General features: G+C 33.6%; 1 protein-coding gene, 1 long non-coding RNA gene and 6 other non-coding genes across 8 annotated transcripts; 7 read left to right on the top strand and 1 right to left on the bottom strand.

Annotated features, from left to right (window-relative positions):
- The first annotated feature begins 305 nt into the window (after positions 1 to 305).
- LOC142640816 (uncharacterized) lies at positions 306 to 2301 on the top strand. Its single transcript, XR_012845261.1, has 2 exons — positions 306 to 553; positions 916 to 2301. It is a non-coding gene; the product is annotated as an uncharacterized LOC142640816 (long non-coding RNA).
- LOC142623028 (small nucleolar RNA Z103) lies at positions 670 to 773 on the top strand. Its single transcript, XR_012842052.1, has one exon. It is a non-coding gene; the product is annotated as a small nucleolar RNA Z103 (small nucleolar RNA).
- LOC142622998 (small nucleolar RNA SNORD14) lies at positions 870 to 991 on the top strand. The gene has a single exon (XR_012842025.1). It is a non-coding gene; the product is annotated as a small nucleolar RNA SNORD14 (small nucleolar RNA).
- Positions 1120 to 1218, top strand: LOC142623025 (small nucleolar RNA Z103). Its single transcript, XR_012842050.1, has one exon. It is a non-coding gene; the product is annotated as a small nucleolar RNA Z103 (small nucleolar RNA).
- LOC142623027 (small nucleolar RNA Z103) lies at positions 1510 to 1607 on the top strand. Its single transcript, XR_012842051.1, has one exon. It is a non-coding gene; the product is annotated as a small nucleolar RNA Z103 (small nucleolar RNA).
- LOC142623001 (small nucleolar RNA SNORD14) lies at positions 1818 to 1939 on the top strand. The gene has a single exon (XR_012842027.1). It is a non-coding gene; the product is annotated as a small nucleolar RNA SNORD14 (small nucleolar RNA).
- Positions 2110 to 2205, top strand: LOC142623024 (small nucleolar RNA Z103). Its single transcript, XR_012842049.1, has one exon. It is a non-coding gene; the product is annotated as a small nucleolar RNA Z103 (small nucleolar RNA).
- A 3890-nt stretch (positions 2302 to 6191) lies between the features above and the next one.
- Positions 6192 to 11979, bottom strand: LOC142638960 (protein SET DOMAIN GROUP 40). Its single transcript, XM_075813038.1, has 5 exons — positions 11628 to 11979; positions 11399 to 11530; positions 11152 to 11292; positions 10329 to 10622; positions 6192 to 6948 (listed from the first exon to the last, which is right to left on the bottom strand). The coding sequence occupies exons 1-5, from the start codon at positions 11937 to 11939 to the stop codon at positions 6289 to 6291; spliced, it is 1539 nt and encodes a 512-aa protein (XP_075669153.1). The 5' UTR covers positions 11940 to 11979; the 3' UTR covers positions 6192 to 6288.
- Positions 11980 to 17433: the final 5454 nt, after the last annotated feature.

Raw genomic sequence — 17433 nt, 5'->3', positions numbered from 1 at the left:
TTTTTTTTTTTTTAATACATTTATGGAGATAAAAATTGTGAACAAATAATAATGATATTAATTATAAAAAAATTATTTAATTTATATACATAATAAGAACTTTTTTTTATTTTTTTTCCAAAAAAATTATTTTATTATCAAATCATGTTATACTACCAAATTGTGAATTACTACATCATATTTATGTCCATATTTAAGCTTTCTTACAACCGTACACGTGGCAAAAATGCATCCGTCGATGGCTAAAACCTAATAAAAAGAGAAGAGGTTTTTAGGTTTAGGGTTTTGAAGATGGAAGACGCAGAGCAAGTAGTTATATATAAATACCCTTCGCCTCTCTAAGCCTAAAATCATTCTTAAACCTCTCTCGAATGTCTTTTTTCTTGCCTCTCTGCCTCTTCCTCAGCCTCAGCCTCAGCCTCTAGGGTTTTTAAAGTTTCAACTAAGTAATTCTGAAAGTGCGGCGTCGTTATACTGATTACCGGCGCTCATATCAGTGGGCGTTGAGTATGAGCCGACGCCGATAGTTGGTCCGTCTCTGCAATTCTACACAGTAAAAGAGACTCTTTCTACTCTCTTTTCGTATAATACTTGCAGATCTGGATAAATTCTATTTCTCTTTGTTCTCTATTCATTTAGATCTGAATCATATTTTTATGTGATTACCTGATGGAGGTGATGATTATTTCCCCAAATGATCGAAGCTGAATAAACTGAGCGATTTTTTTTTTGTTTCTCTCTTTTGAGAAACCAAGCCAATAGTTCTGATCCATCTTTCTTTATTCATGTCAATTGCTATTTTACATATTGATAACTTGAATTGTGACTTTGCTTGTGATTGGTATTGAATTGTATAATATGAAAGTATGGACTGATGATGATAAATCTAAGGTTTGTTTCTCAAAACATTCGCAGGGCCGCCTAAGAGCTTTCGCCTTCGCCAGGCTTGAGAGCTAATGCTGCTTTTTTCCTTCCTTGGATGTCTGAGGTCTTATGTTGTGTAGATAGATTTTGATTGTTTTACTTGTTCAGTGTTTTTGTGGACTGTTGTTTTGTAATGATTTGCACGTTAATGTCTGAATATCTGTTTAGAAACTAGATCTTATATATATAGTAGAGATGGAGGTGATGATTATTTCCCCAAATGATCGAAGTTGAATAAACTGAGCGAATTTTTTGTTTCTCTTTTGAGAAACCAAGCCAAATGTTCTGATCCATCTCTATTTTATAGTTATTATGTTGAATTTTTTTGTGCGTTTTCTTTTGTTGAAAAATTGTGTTTTGAGTTTAAATGAGCCTTTTTGTTTATAATAAGCGACAGTTTTGGTTTTTAAAAACACTATTTCATTTCCCAAAATGTCTAACCAAACAGACCCTAATGATTTTAATTGTATGGTTTTATCTTTTGTGAAACTTGTGCCAACTTTTGTTGAATAGAAGCATGCGGGATAAGAAATTTTTATTTGTTTTACTAGTTCTTTTGGAAACTAAAGATTAATTAAAATTGAGATGGAAGTGATGATTATTTCCCCAAATGATCGAAGCTGAACAAACTGAGCGATTTTTTTTCTCTCTTTTGAGAAACCAAGCCAATAGTTCTGATCCATCTCAATAATGTTTAATAATTTGATTTTTTGGGTTTTTGATTTAAATTGGTTTTTAAAATTTAGTTCTTTAATATAATTCAATCGTTATGCTAAGCATTTTTAATTGGTGTAATTTAGCGTTTTGGAGGACAATTCTCTTAAATATTTGTGAAATAGTTAGTTGTGAAAGGGTGTTGATTGTAATGTAGTTCTTATAGCATGTCATGAATATTCCGATGATGACAAATCTAAGGCTTGTTTCTCAAAACATTCGCAGGGCCGCCTAAGAGCTTTCGCCTTCGCCAGGCTTGAGAGCTATTGCTGCTTCCATCCTTCCTTGGATGTCTGAGGTCTTTATGTTCTAAGACATTGTTCTTTTAATTGTTGGTATATATTGTTCTCTTCCCATTAGATTTGTTCTTTTTTGTTTTTGTTCTAATAGGTAGCTCAATGTTGCACAACTGCTCTTTTGGATATAGTAATTTGTTTGTGATTAATTCATTTGAGATGAATATGAATGGAGATGGATGTGATGATTATTTCCCCAAATGATCGAAGCTGAACAAACTGAGCGATTTTTTTCTCTCTTTTGAGAATCCAAGCCAAATATCTGATCCATCTCTATTTTAATCATCATGGGTAATTAGTTGTTTATTTTCATTTGACGATTTATGGATTTTTTTCAATTATTGTTTTTAATGTGCTCAGTTTTTCCTGCTTTTGCATTCTATTGGCTTTTCTTTTCTCTTTTTGAAAACAATGTCTGATGATTATAAAATCCCAGATATTAGTTTCTCAAAAGTTTGCAGTGGCTACCTAAGATTGGCTGCATCCTCATCATACTTTATTTTAATTTGTCAAATGTCGGTTAATTTAGCACAGAACTCTTTAAAACAAGAGTGAAAAGAACAAGCAAATTTGTACTGAAATAACGACATAATTTCCAACATGATAATCGTGACGAGAAGTTATAGACAATTTTTCTCACTGAGATTGCTTGGTACTTAGGTGCTACAGACATCTATTAAAATTAGTAAACGAGTTGATTAAACAGACGTTATAACATATGCTCTGAAGATTTAAAGCAGTTAAAAGTACAATTAAAGTCTCTCAACTAGAATTTTCCGGCAACAAATAATAATGATAATAATGATTTGCTTCTGAGACTAGAAACAATTGACTATGGCGGCAAGAAAACAACCCAAAATACCTCTTCAATTTTACAAAGATAAGAAACAACTATGAAGATACCGTAAATCTGCTTCTTCTGCCAAAAGCTTTCCTTTCAAGTAGAGATGGAACAAGCTGCAAAGAAACTGGCTGAAAGAAATTCTACAACACATAACTTTGCAAATGCTAGTTCAAAAAAAATATTACCAAACAGCCGCAGTGTTATATGGTTCTAACATAAAACTTTCCAGTATATGGTATGGAAATTTGAAAGTTAATCATATATTTCATAATCATATTTTAAAGTTAGCCTTCTTCCTATATTTAATAATCATACTCTGTTGCTCAATAAAATGGTCATATTTTCTAAATTTACATATTGTCTCTGGATCTTTACCTATTTTCATTTTGACCCTAAAGTTTCCCAAAATACTGTTTTGCCCCAAATCTTTCTTAAGTTGTAAGGATGCCCTCCTTCCTCCCAAACTTGCGAAGAGGTTTTAAGGCATCCTTAAAAAAATCCTCAATTTTGTTTGCCTTTATTTAAGATAAATGCATTGCAAAGGAGGACGATCCCACTGATGCCGATTGGGTGATGGAGTAGAAGTATTAGCCAGTGTCTTTGGAGAGTTACTAACTTGTTTAGAGTTGATTTCTATAGTTCCAGATGGGTAATGTTTTGCTGGAATAACCATGTTGGAGAGGAATTCCAAATTGGTGATAGTGCTGGACAAGATCAAACAGCGTAAAACATCCTCGGAATTTTGCTTGCAGTGATCACACTTGTCTTTGAAAAGAACTCTTACGCCAACACAAATTCTTCTTTACTGGGATTAGCTTCTTTACACGCCTTCCATAAAAATTTTCTCACCTTGGGGGGCTACGATTACGGATTCCTCATCTGAAATTTATATCTAGACTTAACTAAATAAGTTCCTAAAGGGACATAGGTCCAAATCAACTCGTCCTCCGGAGTGGGTTGGCAAGAGAGATGCTTTGCCAAGCATAGGATCCAGAGACAGATTCAAAGACCTCAATAGACAATAATAGCGTGGACGCAAACGTGACAATCCAAATAGATACTTATTTTTTTCTATTAAATATATATGATCTCCTCTCTCTCATACCCGATACTCTCCTCCCAATAGAACTTCTTTTCTTATTTATTTTTTAGTCAACCTCTCGCCTGTCTCTCAATTTGACAAGCCAGATGAAAAATTGCAACGCGAATGTGATTGTTCGGTCCTTCGTCAAAAGATTTTCTGAAATATCCTAGATGCGACTGGACTGTTCATGACTCTGCATAGATTTGGTTGCTTCTATATAATCTTTTTCAGTCCAGGGTGTGTTTGTTCCCTAGAAAATCTCAACAAAAGTAATACTAAATACTAATGCCCCAAACTCAACAGTTTCTTTCACCACGTGAGGTTTGCGTAAATAAAATAAAAGGAGTAATAAAAAAGAATAGGGGAATTGTAAAAGACCTGGCATTTTGCAAACTTATTTCTTTTTTTTTTTTTTTAATCTACCTCTCACTTGTCTCTCAATTTGACGAACCAACCAGGTCCTTTCTAGACCAAGAAAAATATGAAAAATCACAACAGCTGAAACCGTTTAAAATATGTAAGCTCTGAGAGTTTGTTTGGTAAGCATACTCACATATTTTTAGTTTTTAAACATTACAAGTACTTTATACACTTTTTTACCCACACTTTTTCTCCAAAAACTCACTTCACACGGTCATAGGCTTTTTCTGGTTACACAAGAAATGGATCTGCTTCTTTGTGAAGACCATAATTGTTTTTGAGAATTCATAACCAACCAACCAGATGTTCAAAGCTGACGATTTCAGGAAGAATGGAAACAAAATGCTGGCAATAAATAAACTTATATATATGATGAGTTGTGTTGGATTTGATGGGTTGAAAAAATTATCAACTTGATCCCAACCCAACCTAAGGCTCAGGGGCGGCTTGATGCTTTTGAGGGCCTAAGGCGAAAAAATGAATTAATGAATTGAGGCATTTTATCTCTATATATTAAAAGGATTTAGAAAGTTAGTTATGACTTTAAAAAATATCAAATATACCCCTAATCTAATTAGATAATCTTTATTCCTAAAAAATAAATATAGGGTTAAAATTGTAATTCAAAAAAAATTCAAAAACAAAAAACTACCCGGAAACATTTTTTATAAAAATTAGCACACACTCTCTATATAAATATATCTCTCACACACATTTACTCTTTTTCAAAATCGTAAATTTTAGCTTCTTAAAAATCCATTCCCCTATAACCTTACTAACAATAGACAAATTCAAATTGAAAATTATGACATTAAACTAAAAAAAAAAAAAATTCATCGCATATGTGAAGTGCGTGTGATAAGGCTAGTATATTTAAATATTTTTTTGAGGAAATTTTATATATTTAAATATGATTCTTTTAAAAATTTAATATTGCTTAAACTCTATATTCTTGTTTTATATGCAAAATTACTAATTAACATGAACTATGTAGATTTTTTTTTTCTTGAGTAAGAAAGTCTATAGCAATTAGGAAATAACCATGACTTAAAAACCCAATAAAAGAGGGAATTTTTGTTGGGTAGAAGTCACAAAGCCAGCCTTGCTAGTATAACATGATTAAAGAAAGACAAATCCTTAAAGCCCATACCTCCTTCAGACTTGGCTTGACAGAGAGTTTCTTATTTAACTCAATGAATTTTCCTGCGATCCCCTTTTGGCCCCACCAAAATATTATTATGAGATTCTCAACTTCATTGCATAGACCTAAAGGAAGTTTGAAACAACTTACCGTATATATAGGAATAGCTTGAACTACGAATTTAATCAAAATTTCCCTCGTTTGAGACAAGTTTTTCCTTCCAACCTTGAAGCTTCCTCCACGCCTTCTCTTTAATGACATTAAAGCTAGCTTTTTTCCTCCGTCCTACCAAAGAGGGCAAGCCTAAATATTTTTCATATTGTCTGATTTTCGGGACACCCAAAGCTTGCTTGATGCGGATAATAGAATTTAGAAGGTGATGAATGTAATCAAATTTCCAAAAAGAATATACTTTCTTTGAATAGTGCACACAATCTTGTGGTTGGGCCTCTTGTGTGACAAGTTGTGTCCTGTTTTTTCTTTTTCTTTTTTTAAATAAAATCATTGTTAAGCAATATTAATAATATAAGACCATGTTACTCTTTTTAGAGTCATATCAAGTGTACTCTCTCAAGGACCCCAACCATACCATACCACTTATGGGGTGTATTTCCATGTGTTCCAGTATGCCAAGCCTGTGGTCGTATTGTAATTAGAGGTGACTGTCACACTCGCCTCTTTCACTGCCACCAGAGCCTGTGGTTTGAAGAACTTTAGTTAGATTTCAGTTTTTGCTTTTAACAACCGATCAGTTATTAAAGTATAAGATGCATCTGGGCATATTATGGTTACTCTTCCAAGCCATTAAAGTTCATTGATATCCACACACACACACACACACACACACACAGAGAGAGCATCAAACTCAGCCTTGTTCAATTCTCAAGGTAGAAATACTTTTCGGCGAGAAGGAATCAATGATTTCAGTGCAATAAGAAATACAATCAAGAAGTATTTTCTTGTATCTGAGCCTCCACTGGATAGCCAAATTCCATCTGTCCATAGACCTTCTTGTTTTCCTGGACAAAAGTAAGTTACTACCAGTTTCTACATTTTGCAAATTATTGGCTTTTATGAATGCCTGAATCTCGTCTCTAGAAGTGGATAACTCCTTGCCAAGCTCCAAAAGAGTATCGAGATCTTGGATCTCATTGATAGCACTTAGTAGCGAACTGTCTTCTTCAATTGATGTTGGCAAATTCATCAAAATGGTATTGCATTTCTTTGCTGTCCACTTCATGACAAGTATCTCATTGTCTACTGAGAGTTGAGAGCCTGAATAAGCAAGGTGTCCTAGAGATCTCCGCTTATTTGGTGGGGTTGCCCATAATCGCAAAGCTGACAACAAGGAGAAAGACGGCTTTCCATTTTGATGAATATATAGGGACTCCTTTGGCCATGAACTGGAAGAATAAATTTCAGGTTCCAAGGGAATAAACGCTTTGTCATTTGGATTTTCATTTAGAATAAACCCGTAATGTTCAAGCAGCTCTAAATTTGTGTATGTCCCATAGCATAAAAGAACCTGGAGAGAATAAAGTACCATCTCAGTTCCGTATCTCCTCATGCACCAAATAAAGGTAAAATATGTAAGTCAATTGTAAACCTCCCTAGGCTTAATGAATCACCGCTTTTATAAGGTCACCTCGTTTTTAGAAATTCACTTGGTAACATGTCCAAGTAAAAGCCCAATAACCTGTGTTGGTTTTTGGTCACAATTTTAAACTAAGAACTTAATTGTAAACGAAAAACAATATTTACTAAATTAATTGTAAGATTTTTATATAAAACCTAACGCTCTGGACAAAATCAAGTTTTTATCATTTCTCGTTCGCTAAAGAGATGAATGGACTCTTATTTTTGCAGCAATTCATAGACTGCCATTTGCTAAGTTCTATTTCATACAAGGGCTTCTTCGTTTTGATCTTGCCAAAATAGAACTTTGTTTAGTCACAGACAATAAGAGTATTTCTCAAAATAAATCCGAAACAATTCGAGGGAGTAGAAATGATCCATCTCAAATATTGGGAGCTATGAAATTGGTTCTGCTAGAGCTAACGACGTTGCTGTGGAATTGCAGATTAGGAGTAAAGTGTTACACTCTATGATTGGCTAAAGTGATAGAGTGCAGCCCATCTGAACAAAAGGGGAAAGGATGTTGGAACCGGGGCCATAGTGTGGCTAGGAATGAATACAACCAACTCTTTAGTTTACCGTTACCTTGATGGGACAAAACACGGACCAGCTATCCAGTAATAACTGCTTTGCTCTATCAAGGCTTGAATATTTAACCTACATTTCTATGTTTTGAAGCAATTTCAGGGCTGAACATCAACTTGCATAAGAGTAAATTGGTCCCAATAGGGGTTGTGGACATTACTGTTGTAAGGTGGGATCTTTATTCCTGACCTCTTTGCATATGCTTTCATACTGTGGCATTGACTACGATTTTAAAGAGGATGGAGAAACTGTTGACTGGTTTGAAAAAGTTATATCTGTTGAAGGGCAGTCATCTTACTTTAATTAATAGTCTATCTAGCCTTCCAACCTATTTTCTTTCCTTGTCTACTATACCTACACATAGCAAATGGAATGAAGATGATCCAAAGGAATATTTTGTTAAATTCCGTTGTTAGATTTAAACATGGTGTGTTTCCCTATAAAATTAGGTGGTTTGGGAGCGATAAAGTTGACTTCCTTGAACCAAGCTTTGAAATTTGGTTTGTTTGATTTAACAGGTTTGTTTGAAATTTTCTGCCAATATTCCTTTCGCTATAGAGGGTGGTAAAAGAATCCATTTTTGACATGATGTGTGGAGGACGTGCCTTAAAAGATTTACACCCTAACTAACTTACATCTGATTGTAGAAACTGAAGATGCATCTGTATTTGCTCTACCAAATTCAAGAGGGGAGAATGACCATGTTATTGGAATCTAAGCCTCATACAGGCTTTTCATGATTGGGAACTGGAGGTAGTAGGTTGCCTAATGGATTTGTTGTATTCTAGTGTAAGCTTCTTCCTTTTTTTTCTTTTTTCTTTTTTTTTGGGGGGGGGGGGGGGGGGACGTGGCATTAGGTGAAATTCTGACAGTGGATAATATTATTTAATGCAATGTGGTCATGGACAATAGGTATTGTATCTGTAAGTATCGCTGTGACTTTCAAGATCATTTGTTGCTACATTGCTCGTTTGCTTAACAGATGTGGCCCTTTGTATTTTCTACATTTGGGATCAACTGAGTGATGCCGTAGAAGGTGATGTCTATGCTACTTGGAAAGGGTTGAATGGTCGGGCATACTCATTTTGTTATGCGGACCATTTGAGAGGGAAAAATCAAACCTTTGAAAGAGTAAAGAGATTGGTTTTCAGACTAAATCTAGATTTTTGTATTCTCTGCTTGAATATTGTACTTCGATTGGTGGGGTACCTTGTAATTCTATAGCTGATTTCACGATCTTTTAGATCTCATGTTGTAATTCTTTAGTAGGCTCTATCATTTGAGTTCTCCTCTTTTGATAAAATACAATATACAAAATATATAAAGCATCAAAAGCCAAAGATTGGAGTGACCAATTACCAAAGAAGCCTAATGATACAACTGAAGAGGTTCTTGACATGAAGAAGGTCCAATTTTATTAGGATCAATCACTATCAATTAGAACATCCAGTGGTTTGGCAAAAATGCTACTTAAAGTACTTGGAGTTTTAAAAGAAAATCTATTTATCCATGTCTTCTCACTGTGGTCCAGTTATTTTCACCACAAGGGAAAGAAGTTGCACTTTACTATATAAGTTACTGTTCACACTAATGTCGCACAAATTAGCAGTTTTATATTAAGGGTTTACAGGATTTTATGGAACTCCTATGCTGGACTCTCTCAATTTTCCAACTCATTTAAAGGTTCAATTTTTTAGACATTGATGAGAAGCCAAAACAACACCTACCCCCACCCCTCAAGTCTTATTCAATTAAATTATGTCAATGTTATTTCTAAAGGAATATATGTTGGGGTCACAACCTATGACACCTATTAGAGTAACTAGTTGCAACCCCATGCAATGCATTGGAATACATAACTATTTTGTAAAGAGGTGTAACATATGAAAAGCAACAATTGCTTTAATTATTGTCTTCTTTTTTTTAAGACTTCTACAAGTTCTTTTATCTTTTTATCTCTACAAACATAAATTAATAAAAAGGCTTCTGTAACGGTTACTTTCTTCACATCAATTCTGATTCTCATTCCTACACTAAGAAGAGCCTAACTACTGATAATCCAATAAAAAAGAGATCATTTTTTATGAGTAATCTAGAAAAAAAATGAAGTACTTTCTGTTAATTGATCTTGAATGTAGACATTTAATTATAAGTCACCGAACCATCTTCTATTGGAATAGTGGCTAGGGAGCTCTGATACTTTCTGCCCTGGATCAGAGTGGGGTTTTGCCACAATGTGTATCTGATGTTCACTCTAGCTAGCATGGTAGCTTTGAAAATTACATGACTCACATTGCAAGTTTGGAGAGTTACTTTTATGTGCTTCTTTTGGAGTTTTGGGAGGAGACTGGAGAGCAAACAGAGGTCATATTAAAGGTGTAGAGCATTATATTCTAGAACTTTTCATATGTTGCATTGTTAATTCTTAATTAATACTCTATGGTGGCTTCTCTTGTAAACAACTTGTATACTTGGTTAGCACCCCCTAAGCAAACTTTATAATGGGTTCTCTTTTTAAAAAAAACAGGAAAGTCCCTTCAAAATTTTAGGTTTTAAGATATAGAAAAATGAAGCTGGGAGCATTAAAGCAAATATAAGAAGTCATGAAATCATATGAAATATTGATCAGCCAATAACTACTATAGAACCCAAACTTAATGTTGAATTATGCAAAGCTTGCAATACCTGCTCTCCTTTTTTATAATCTTGCCGAGCATAGAAGCAATATGCAGCAACATCCTCCTCGAACCCACCATCAATTAACCTCTGAAAATGAGGATCGAATTGCACCACATCTGACGTATGTGTACAGTCCCCATTTGACAGAGAAGCAACCTGAAAGGAAGAGGCACACATCCAACTGTCTACATCTTCAGAATCCAATGTCTCCTCTCCTGGTGCAGCATAATTAAATAAGTCTCCCACAGGACATAAACATCCACCTTCATCCCATGGTATATGCAGCGTCCGTGAGGATATCTTTGAACAGAAACAGATACAAAAGATTCAGATTACTAACAAATTAAAAACAAGGACAAAGTTGAAGAATATAAAGTAAATAAATCCCAAAAGTAACAAATAAGATTACACCTCTTGAATGCACCAATTAACAGATGGGACTACTTAATCAAAGTGCATCAATAAACAGATAGAGACTATTAAATAGTGAACATAGCCCAAGAGCATCTTTCTGGTATACTATTGTACGAAGAGCAGCAGATTTTGCAGCTCTTGGATGTTGCCAAGAGCCTTGTAGTTCAACTGGCACCTCCTGGTGTTTCCAAGGGAGACATCAGGGCTCAAATCCCCCCTCTCCCATTGTTGTAACTAATTATCAAAAAAAAAAAAAAGAGCAGTCGATGTTTAACCATAAACTAGATTTGTCAATATATTTTCAACAATGCTCAATGAGTCAAAAACCAGAATGAAGATATCATCAAATGGGCAACTAATTTGAGTATGCATTTCATTTACATGATTAGAAACATAAGAGAGCAAGTATTCTCACAGTTGCAGCAGCCCAAAGCCATGCCTTAAAAGTTAGAAATTGAGGCTTAAGCTGAAGTAGTTCCATGAGTTGATTAGCTTGTTTCCACTCGGATTTAGCCTTTGATATGGCCTTTTCAGCAGCCCAGATAGCATCATCAACCTAGCAAGCAACCCACCAACCATTTTAATCACTAAGTTAACATGAGCGTAATATAGACACAATAAGTCGGTGAAGATTTTCTAAATGAGAAAACAAAAAACCGAACTTGCAGAGCTTTCACGTGGAATTCACAAAATGTTGATAAAAGATCATAAGAGCGAGGCATGTGGATGAGATAAGGGTGCCACCATGAACTCTTTCCTTTACCCATTTCGTGTAATAAACAGACAGTGAATATCTGTATCAGAAATAGGAAAAAATTTCAATTAAAAATCAAATAAATAAATAAATAAACAGTATTGTATTTGAATGAATGAATGGAAATTCTGTCTGACCTGGGTGGAGGAGAGAGAAGAAGCGTGAGCGTTGAGTTTATGGAGAGGAAGAGAGAGATTGTTGAAAAGGGTATCTTTGGTCATGAAAGCAGATTTGGGAACTCTGAGAATGAGGTCTCCTTTTCTAAGATCACGCGAAGCACCCAAACCTCGACCTCCTGCTTGAGGAAAATAAGAGAGGGAGAGAGAATGGCCCAGACAAGAACGAGTGTCAGTGTGGGTATCAAAATCATCGTCGGTGGAGTCTGAAATTCCAAGGCCTGCTGCCCACTTCAGAAACCTCTCCAGCTCCACTCCTTCCTGCTCCTCCATCTCTGTCTCTCTCTCTCTCTCTTTGCTCTTTGCTCTTTCAGAACTCAAATTTCCAACTCGGATCAGTGGGCTTCGAAGACCGGATTGGGCCTTTCGTCAACTTTGATCATGTCCGGCCCGATAAGTTTTTTTTTTTTTTTTTTAAGGCCGAAATGTAAATAGCACCATATATATATTGAGTTTTTTAAGTTTTTAGATTTATTCAATTTAGAAAAGGGTTCGAGCTGCTGCAGGGTTAGTAACATATTGTAATTATTTCTCAAAAAAAATTTAAGAATTTTTTCCAACTTTGTTAAAAAATTTGAAACTAATGCAGTTTACTAGTGAAAAATATTTTTTGGGAAAAAAAAATTCTTACATAAAAATTGGATGAAAGGTTTGAATTGGATGGAATGACAGGATTGAATAAATTTGTGGAATGTTTGAATTGAATAAATTCAAAATTTAGAGAACTCAATAAAAATTAAACTAGATGATTGAAATTCATTTCAATCAAATTTAGATGGTGTAATTTGAATTTTAGCTTTTTATTTTTAAATTTATAATTGAAAAAAAGGACTAGCAAGTGTGGTCACTCTCTTGGCCCACTTAAATCTGGTCATGCATGGCGTGGGACTATCTGCACAATGGTGGGATTTGCTATTAGACAAACTCGCAAGTGTGATGAGCTACAAAAGTTGTTTACCATTAAGCTACTTCTACTAAGCTACTTATATGGATTAGTGATGGAGTTAGGATTTTAGTATACAGATGACAAGATTAAAAGATAAGGGTTGAAAGTTAAATTAACCTTAAAAAAAGTATTCAATATTAATAACAAAATAAATAAGTAATTATATGCTAATGTATTTGTCACACACAATCTAATATAGATGTAAACTATATGAAACTATAAGGTTTAAATAAAACATTTGAACCACTTGACATTTGTTCCAAGTGGGGGGGTTAGAATAAATAAATAAACCATTTAAGAAACTATTTTTAAATAAAATACTTTTAAAGTTTAAGATTTAAATGAAACACATCAAATATAAGGTTTTAAATACTTTATCTATAAAAAAAAAGGTGTGACAAATTATTATTGTTGTTATTGTTATTACTTATGTGTGACAGATTACTTTTGATGTATAGGTATTATTGTTCAATATTGTAATTATAATTTTTTTTAAAGAAACATACTGTACTTATAATTATAAAGTCTAAGAACTCCACTAAGAACATCATGGACATTGGACAGCACTAAAACCCAGCCGGGTCTTTTAGGTATGCCGTCACATTTTAACAATTTGAGGCCGACCCAATGAATACTAATGTCTATCATTGCACTTTTTGGCCCACAAGAAATAGAAGGCCTAAAACCCAAGAACAAGAGTAGGGATAATAAAGGAACTTTAGATCATATGTAACGGTATGGTTAAAAACAAGATAATACAGATCCAACGGTTAATATAATCATGGGTGTCATGTGATAGGGTATCAGTAAAATTATAAATCCAATGGTAAAGAAACTGTAAATAATGACACGATCATCGATCAACCATCAAGTTTCCAGATTATATATTATCAAAAAATAAATAAATAAAATTTCCAGATTATAGACACGAACTTTATTAATGATGGAGGGAAGAAAATCTGGCCAACTGTGCACAAGGGTGAATTGGCCAAGTCCATTTGTTGATCACGAGCTTAAAGGAATATTGGATTTGGTCCTCCCAATATTAGCGTCTTTCTTTTTATTGAAATGTTTTTTGAGTGGAGTGATGTGAGGAAGGGAAGAGTGTGAGTGTGTGACTTTTCTGTAGTGTATGCGGCGGTTATGGGCAATAGGACAACCATGAGTTTCCAACTTCTTGTCTTCTTGGCAGAGCCAGCTCAGCCCTAGGCTTAGACCACTTACATACAATGTATCTAGTATATGTATCCATCTTTTCACATAGGTCTACTTTTATGTGAAAATATGATATATGCATCAGATATATGGTATATTACTTTTTATATTAGAGAAAAACTTTCAAATTTTGGAGTAAAAGTGATTTTTTTTTTAATTGAGATTAAAAAAAAAAGATCACTACAAAAATTGAGATTAAAAAAATTTTGAACTCTTTGGCATTTACTTTCAAATGGTACATTTAGCTCAAGCTGTAAATGAACCGACTTTTTTTGAGTAATGAATGTTTGAGTTAGCTTGATAACAAAAGTAAGATGTTCAAGTTTGGCTTGAACTTGAACAAAACCTATGAATAATGTTTGAACTCAAGCTCTTCAAAAAGTCCAAAACCTTACACTTGGATTGATTTGTTTTGATTCAATAATCAAGCTAAGCTCAAGCTCAAGATCCTATCCAAATACATTATCAAGCCCATGTAATTTGAATGAGTGGTTCAAACTCTTAATTAATTAAAGGCTCAGTAAGATATAAAATTATTTCTCAAGCCCATAAATAGCTCTAGGCTCAACTTATTTTTAGGCTAAAATTGAATTTCACACTCTAAGTTTGGTTGAAATTTATTTTAATCCTCTAATTTTGCTTTTGTAAGAACTTGATTTTGAACTTCAACCCACAAAGAACGGTGGATGGTGGCCCAACAAGCCCAAAACAAAATATTTGTTAGAGAATGGATTTGACAAGGAAATCACTCTGCAAATTAAGTATGGACCATAGATAATAGGTGCAAGCCAATATTACTGAAAGCGCAGATTAATAGAAATAACGTTCCTCGGTCAAGTCTAAGGATAAGATGTTCTTCTATTAATTCAAACTTTTATCATTACAGTGTGTACTTCTTCTTCTCTTTTTTCGTTTTAGATTCCATCCTCATTTTTTACGGTGACATTTTCCTTATATAGTCCTTCACCCGTTCATCTCAGCCTTCCACTTGTTGATTTCGTAGGTAATCCCTTGGATGCTTGTCCCATTAGGACCTCTTAGAAGTTTTATGAGTAGCTGTGAGCTGAGATGACACTGTTCAAGTGTCATTTCTTCATAAATGCGGTTAGTTCATTTGGTATAATGCATTTAATATGGTGGTGACAACCTTTTTCTCAGATATTTTTTCTTTTATTGTTAACTCACCTCTGTCACATTCCTTGAAGTTTATCCTTCCAAAATGGTTACCTCCCAAAAGCTCTTACGAGGGGATTCAGATCTTCTAGAGTTCCTAGGGTACTCTACCTGTAGATTTCATTAAATCCTAACCGTTCTTTAATGATTTAATGGTTTAAATTCTGCCATGTCAGCATTTCATTAATAATATTCTTGAAATAATAAAATAATGTTGAAAACAAAACAATTAAGATTATTATTAATGAAATGCGGCATATGAAATCTGACCATTAAATCATTTAAGATGGTTAGGATTTAATGAAATGCTTTGTAGCTTCGCAACTCTAGAGATTCAATCCCTTACGAGGTGGCTCGGCTCCTTGAGAACCACAGCTGACCCATTACTCTTTTTCCTTATCCTCGGTCCATTAACTCAGGCTTAATAATCCTTTAAACCATTCGTGGGCTTTTATTCATCCTCAGGCATAGTCCATAGCCCAATATACTTTCTACTCTCACATAGTATTTTGAAAAATTAGAATCTATAAAAAAAATTTTTATAAAAAAGTAAGTTTTTATCGTAAAGTATAACTAACATTAGCTTCTTTTTCCTTTTTTTTTTTTTTTTTTTTTGTGTGGGTGATTTTAAAGTGGGGGGAAACGCAAAAGGGTTGCGTGTCAAAGAGCTGACCGACTATGAAATGAGTGGAATGGAGGGGGTACACTGAACCTTGTGCTCTTTCTTTCTCACGACTCACCAACGACAAGACAAGAAATTAAAAAAAAGCGGGGAGTGGAGAGTGGAGTAGACAACATACACTGTAGGATCGACTTGCACTTCTGTCCAATTAGAATACTCTAGTCTAGGAATAGCGAACCAAACGAACTTTAACAATTTGAAATTGCTGTCGTGTCCACCTCAAAATTGTCAACTGTCAAGTCAAAGTCTCTCCCCCAATACGGCAATATCACACACTTCGTGGGTCCCACTCCCATACTCAACTGAACTCCACCAATCTCCGTCATACCTTCACTCACTTTCCGCCACGTGTACTGTACCCACCCAACAATTTTTTTGACCTCCACCGCCTTACTACTGTGATAACGTTATCTTTCACCCATTGGCTGATTTTCTCCACCTGTAATCCTCTTTGGATTTTCTTGTCTTTTTTTTTTCCAATTAGATAGAGTTAGGCCTATCTTTTCTCTCGGATCTGAGATTTCCCTTCAAATCCCCTCGGATCCGGATCCCCTTTTTATTAGGAGTATATTTTACCGACTTTATTTCTTATCTAGTTCAAAATATTTACTAGTATTTTATAAGGAAAATTTTATAAAAATGAAAAAGATATTATAAGTTTCTCAAATTTCCTCTTAAAATTTATTTACTCCTTAAATTATTTTACTAATAAAAAAAAGTAAAATTTAGATACAGTACTTAAATACTATTTTTTAAATTTATTTTTAAAATTTAGTTACATTGTTGTACTTGACTAAAAAAACACTTCTATTTATAAGAAAAAAGTTATATGACTGAATTTTAAAATAACAGTACTGTACCTTATTATATCTAAGGTACTATATATAAATTTTGTCCTAAAAAAATAAAGAAAAATATAACTAATTTTATGCATTAAATGATTAATAAAGAATGATGTAATGTAATGACCAATGACGCCTATTAATTTCCATGGGAACACCCAAATGGTGAATCCAAGAGTTAGACATTTTTAGATATATACAATTGTCAGTTTCTTTAACATTTTATCTCCTCCTCTCATGTGTATGTTAAAAATACTTAGTATTCTAAAAAAAAAACTTATAAAGAAAACTAGATTCAATGAACTTGAAGAGAGTGATGTCAAAGATTATAATCAAAGTTAAGAAGATTACTTTTAAATTTTAATATGAGCCATTAGATCAAAGTAGTTAAAAGAGTAAACAAGTAAAAAGTTATAAAAGATGAAATTTTTTTAAACTTTTGTTAGTAAATTAGGAAGTATTGCATGCTATTGTACCAGATTCAAATCCCGTCAAGATTGCGCACCACTTCCTTATATTAAAAAGTTAAATAAAATGACACTTATCCTCTTTTTAGCATATATTAATTTTGAGTGTGGAATTCTTATAGCTTTTTTTTTTAAATGACACGTATCCTCTTTTTAGAATTTATTAATTTTGAGTGTGATATTCCCATAATTTTTTTAAAAAATTACATTTATCCTTTTTTTAAAATTTATTAATTTTGAGTGTGGAATTCCTATAGTTTTAAAAAAAATTAAAAATAAAATAAAATGACACTGATTATCTTTTTAGGATTTATTAATTTGGGGTATGGAATACCTATAGTTTTAAAAAATTTTAAAAATAAAATAAAATGACACTCATCCTCTTTTTAGGATTTATTAACTTTGAGGGTGGAATTCCTATAATTTAAAAAAAAATAAAAAA

This window comes from Castanea sativa, chromosome 1 (genome assembly GCF_040712315.1).
Source record: "Castanea sativa cultivar Marrone di Chiusa Pesio chromosome 1, ASM4071231v1".
In the NCBI taxonomy this organism is placed as follows: Eukaryota; Viridiplantae; Streptophyta; class Magnoliopsida; order Fagales; family Fagaceae; genus Castanea; species Castanea sativa.
The sequence above is the reverse complement of the archived record's forward strand: the minus strand, read 5'-3'. Positions and strand labels throughout refer to the sequence as shown.

Coding starts and splice junctions, on each gene's coding strand:
- LOC142638960 (XM_075813038.1), bottom strand. CDS start 11,939: ATGGAGGAGCAGGAAGGAGTGGAGCTGGAGAGGTTTCTGAAGTGGGCA. Junction 11,531..11,627: donor CTTCTCTCTCCTCCACCCAG/GTCAGACAGAAT, acceptor TTTCTGATACAG/ATATTCACTGTCTGTTTATT. Junction 6,949..10,328: donor ATTATAAAAAAGGAGAGCAG/GTATTGCAAGCT, acceptor TATTCTCTCCAG/GTTCTTTTATGCTATGGGAC.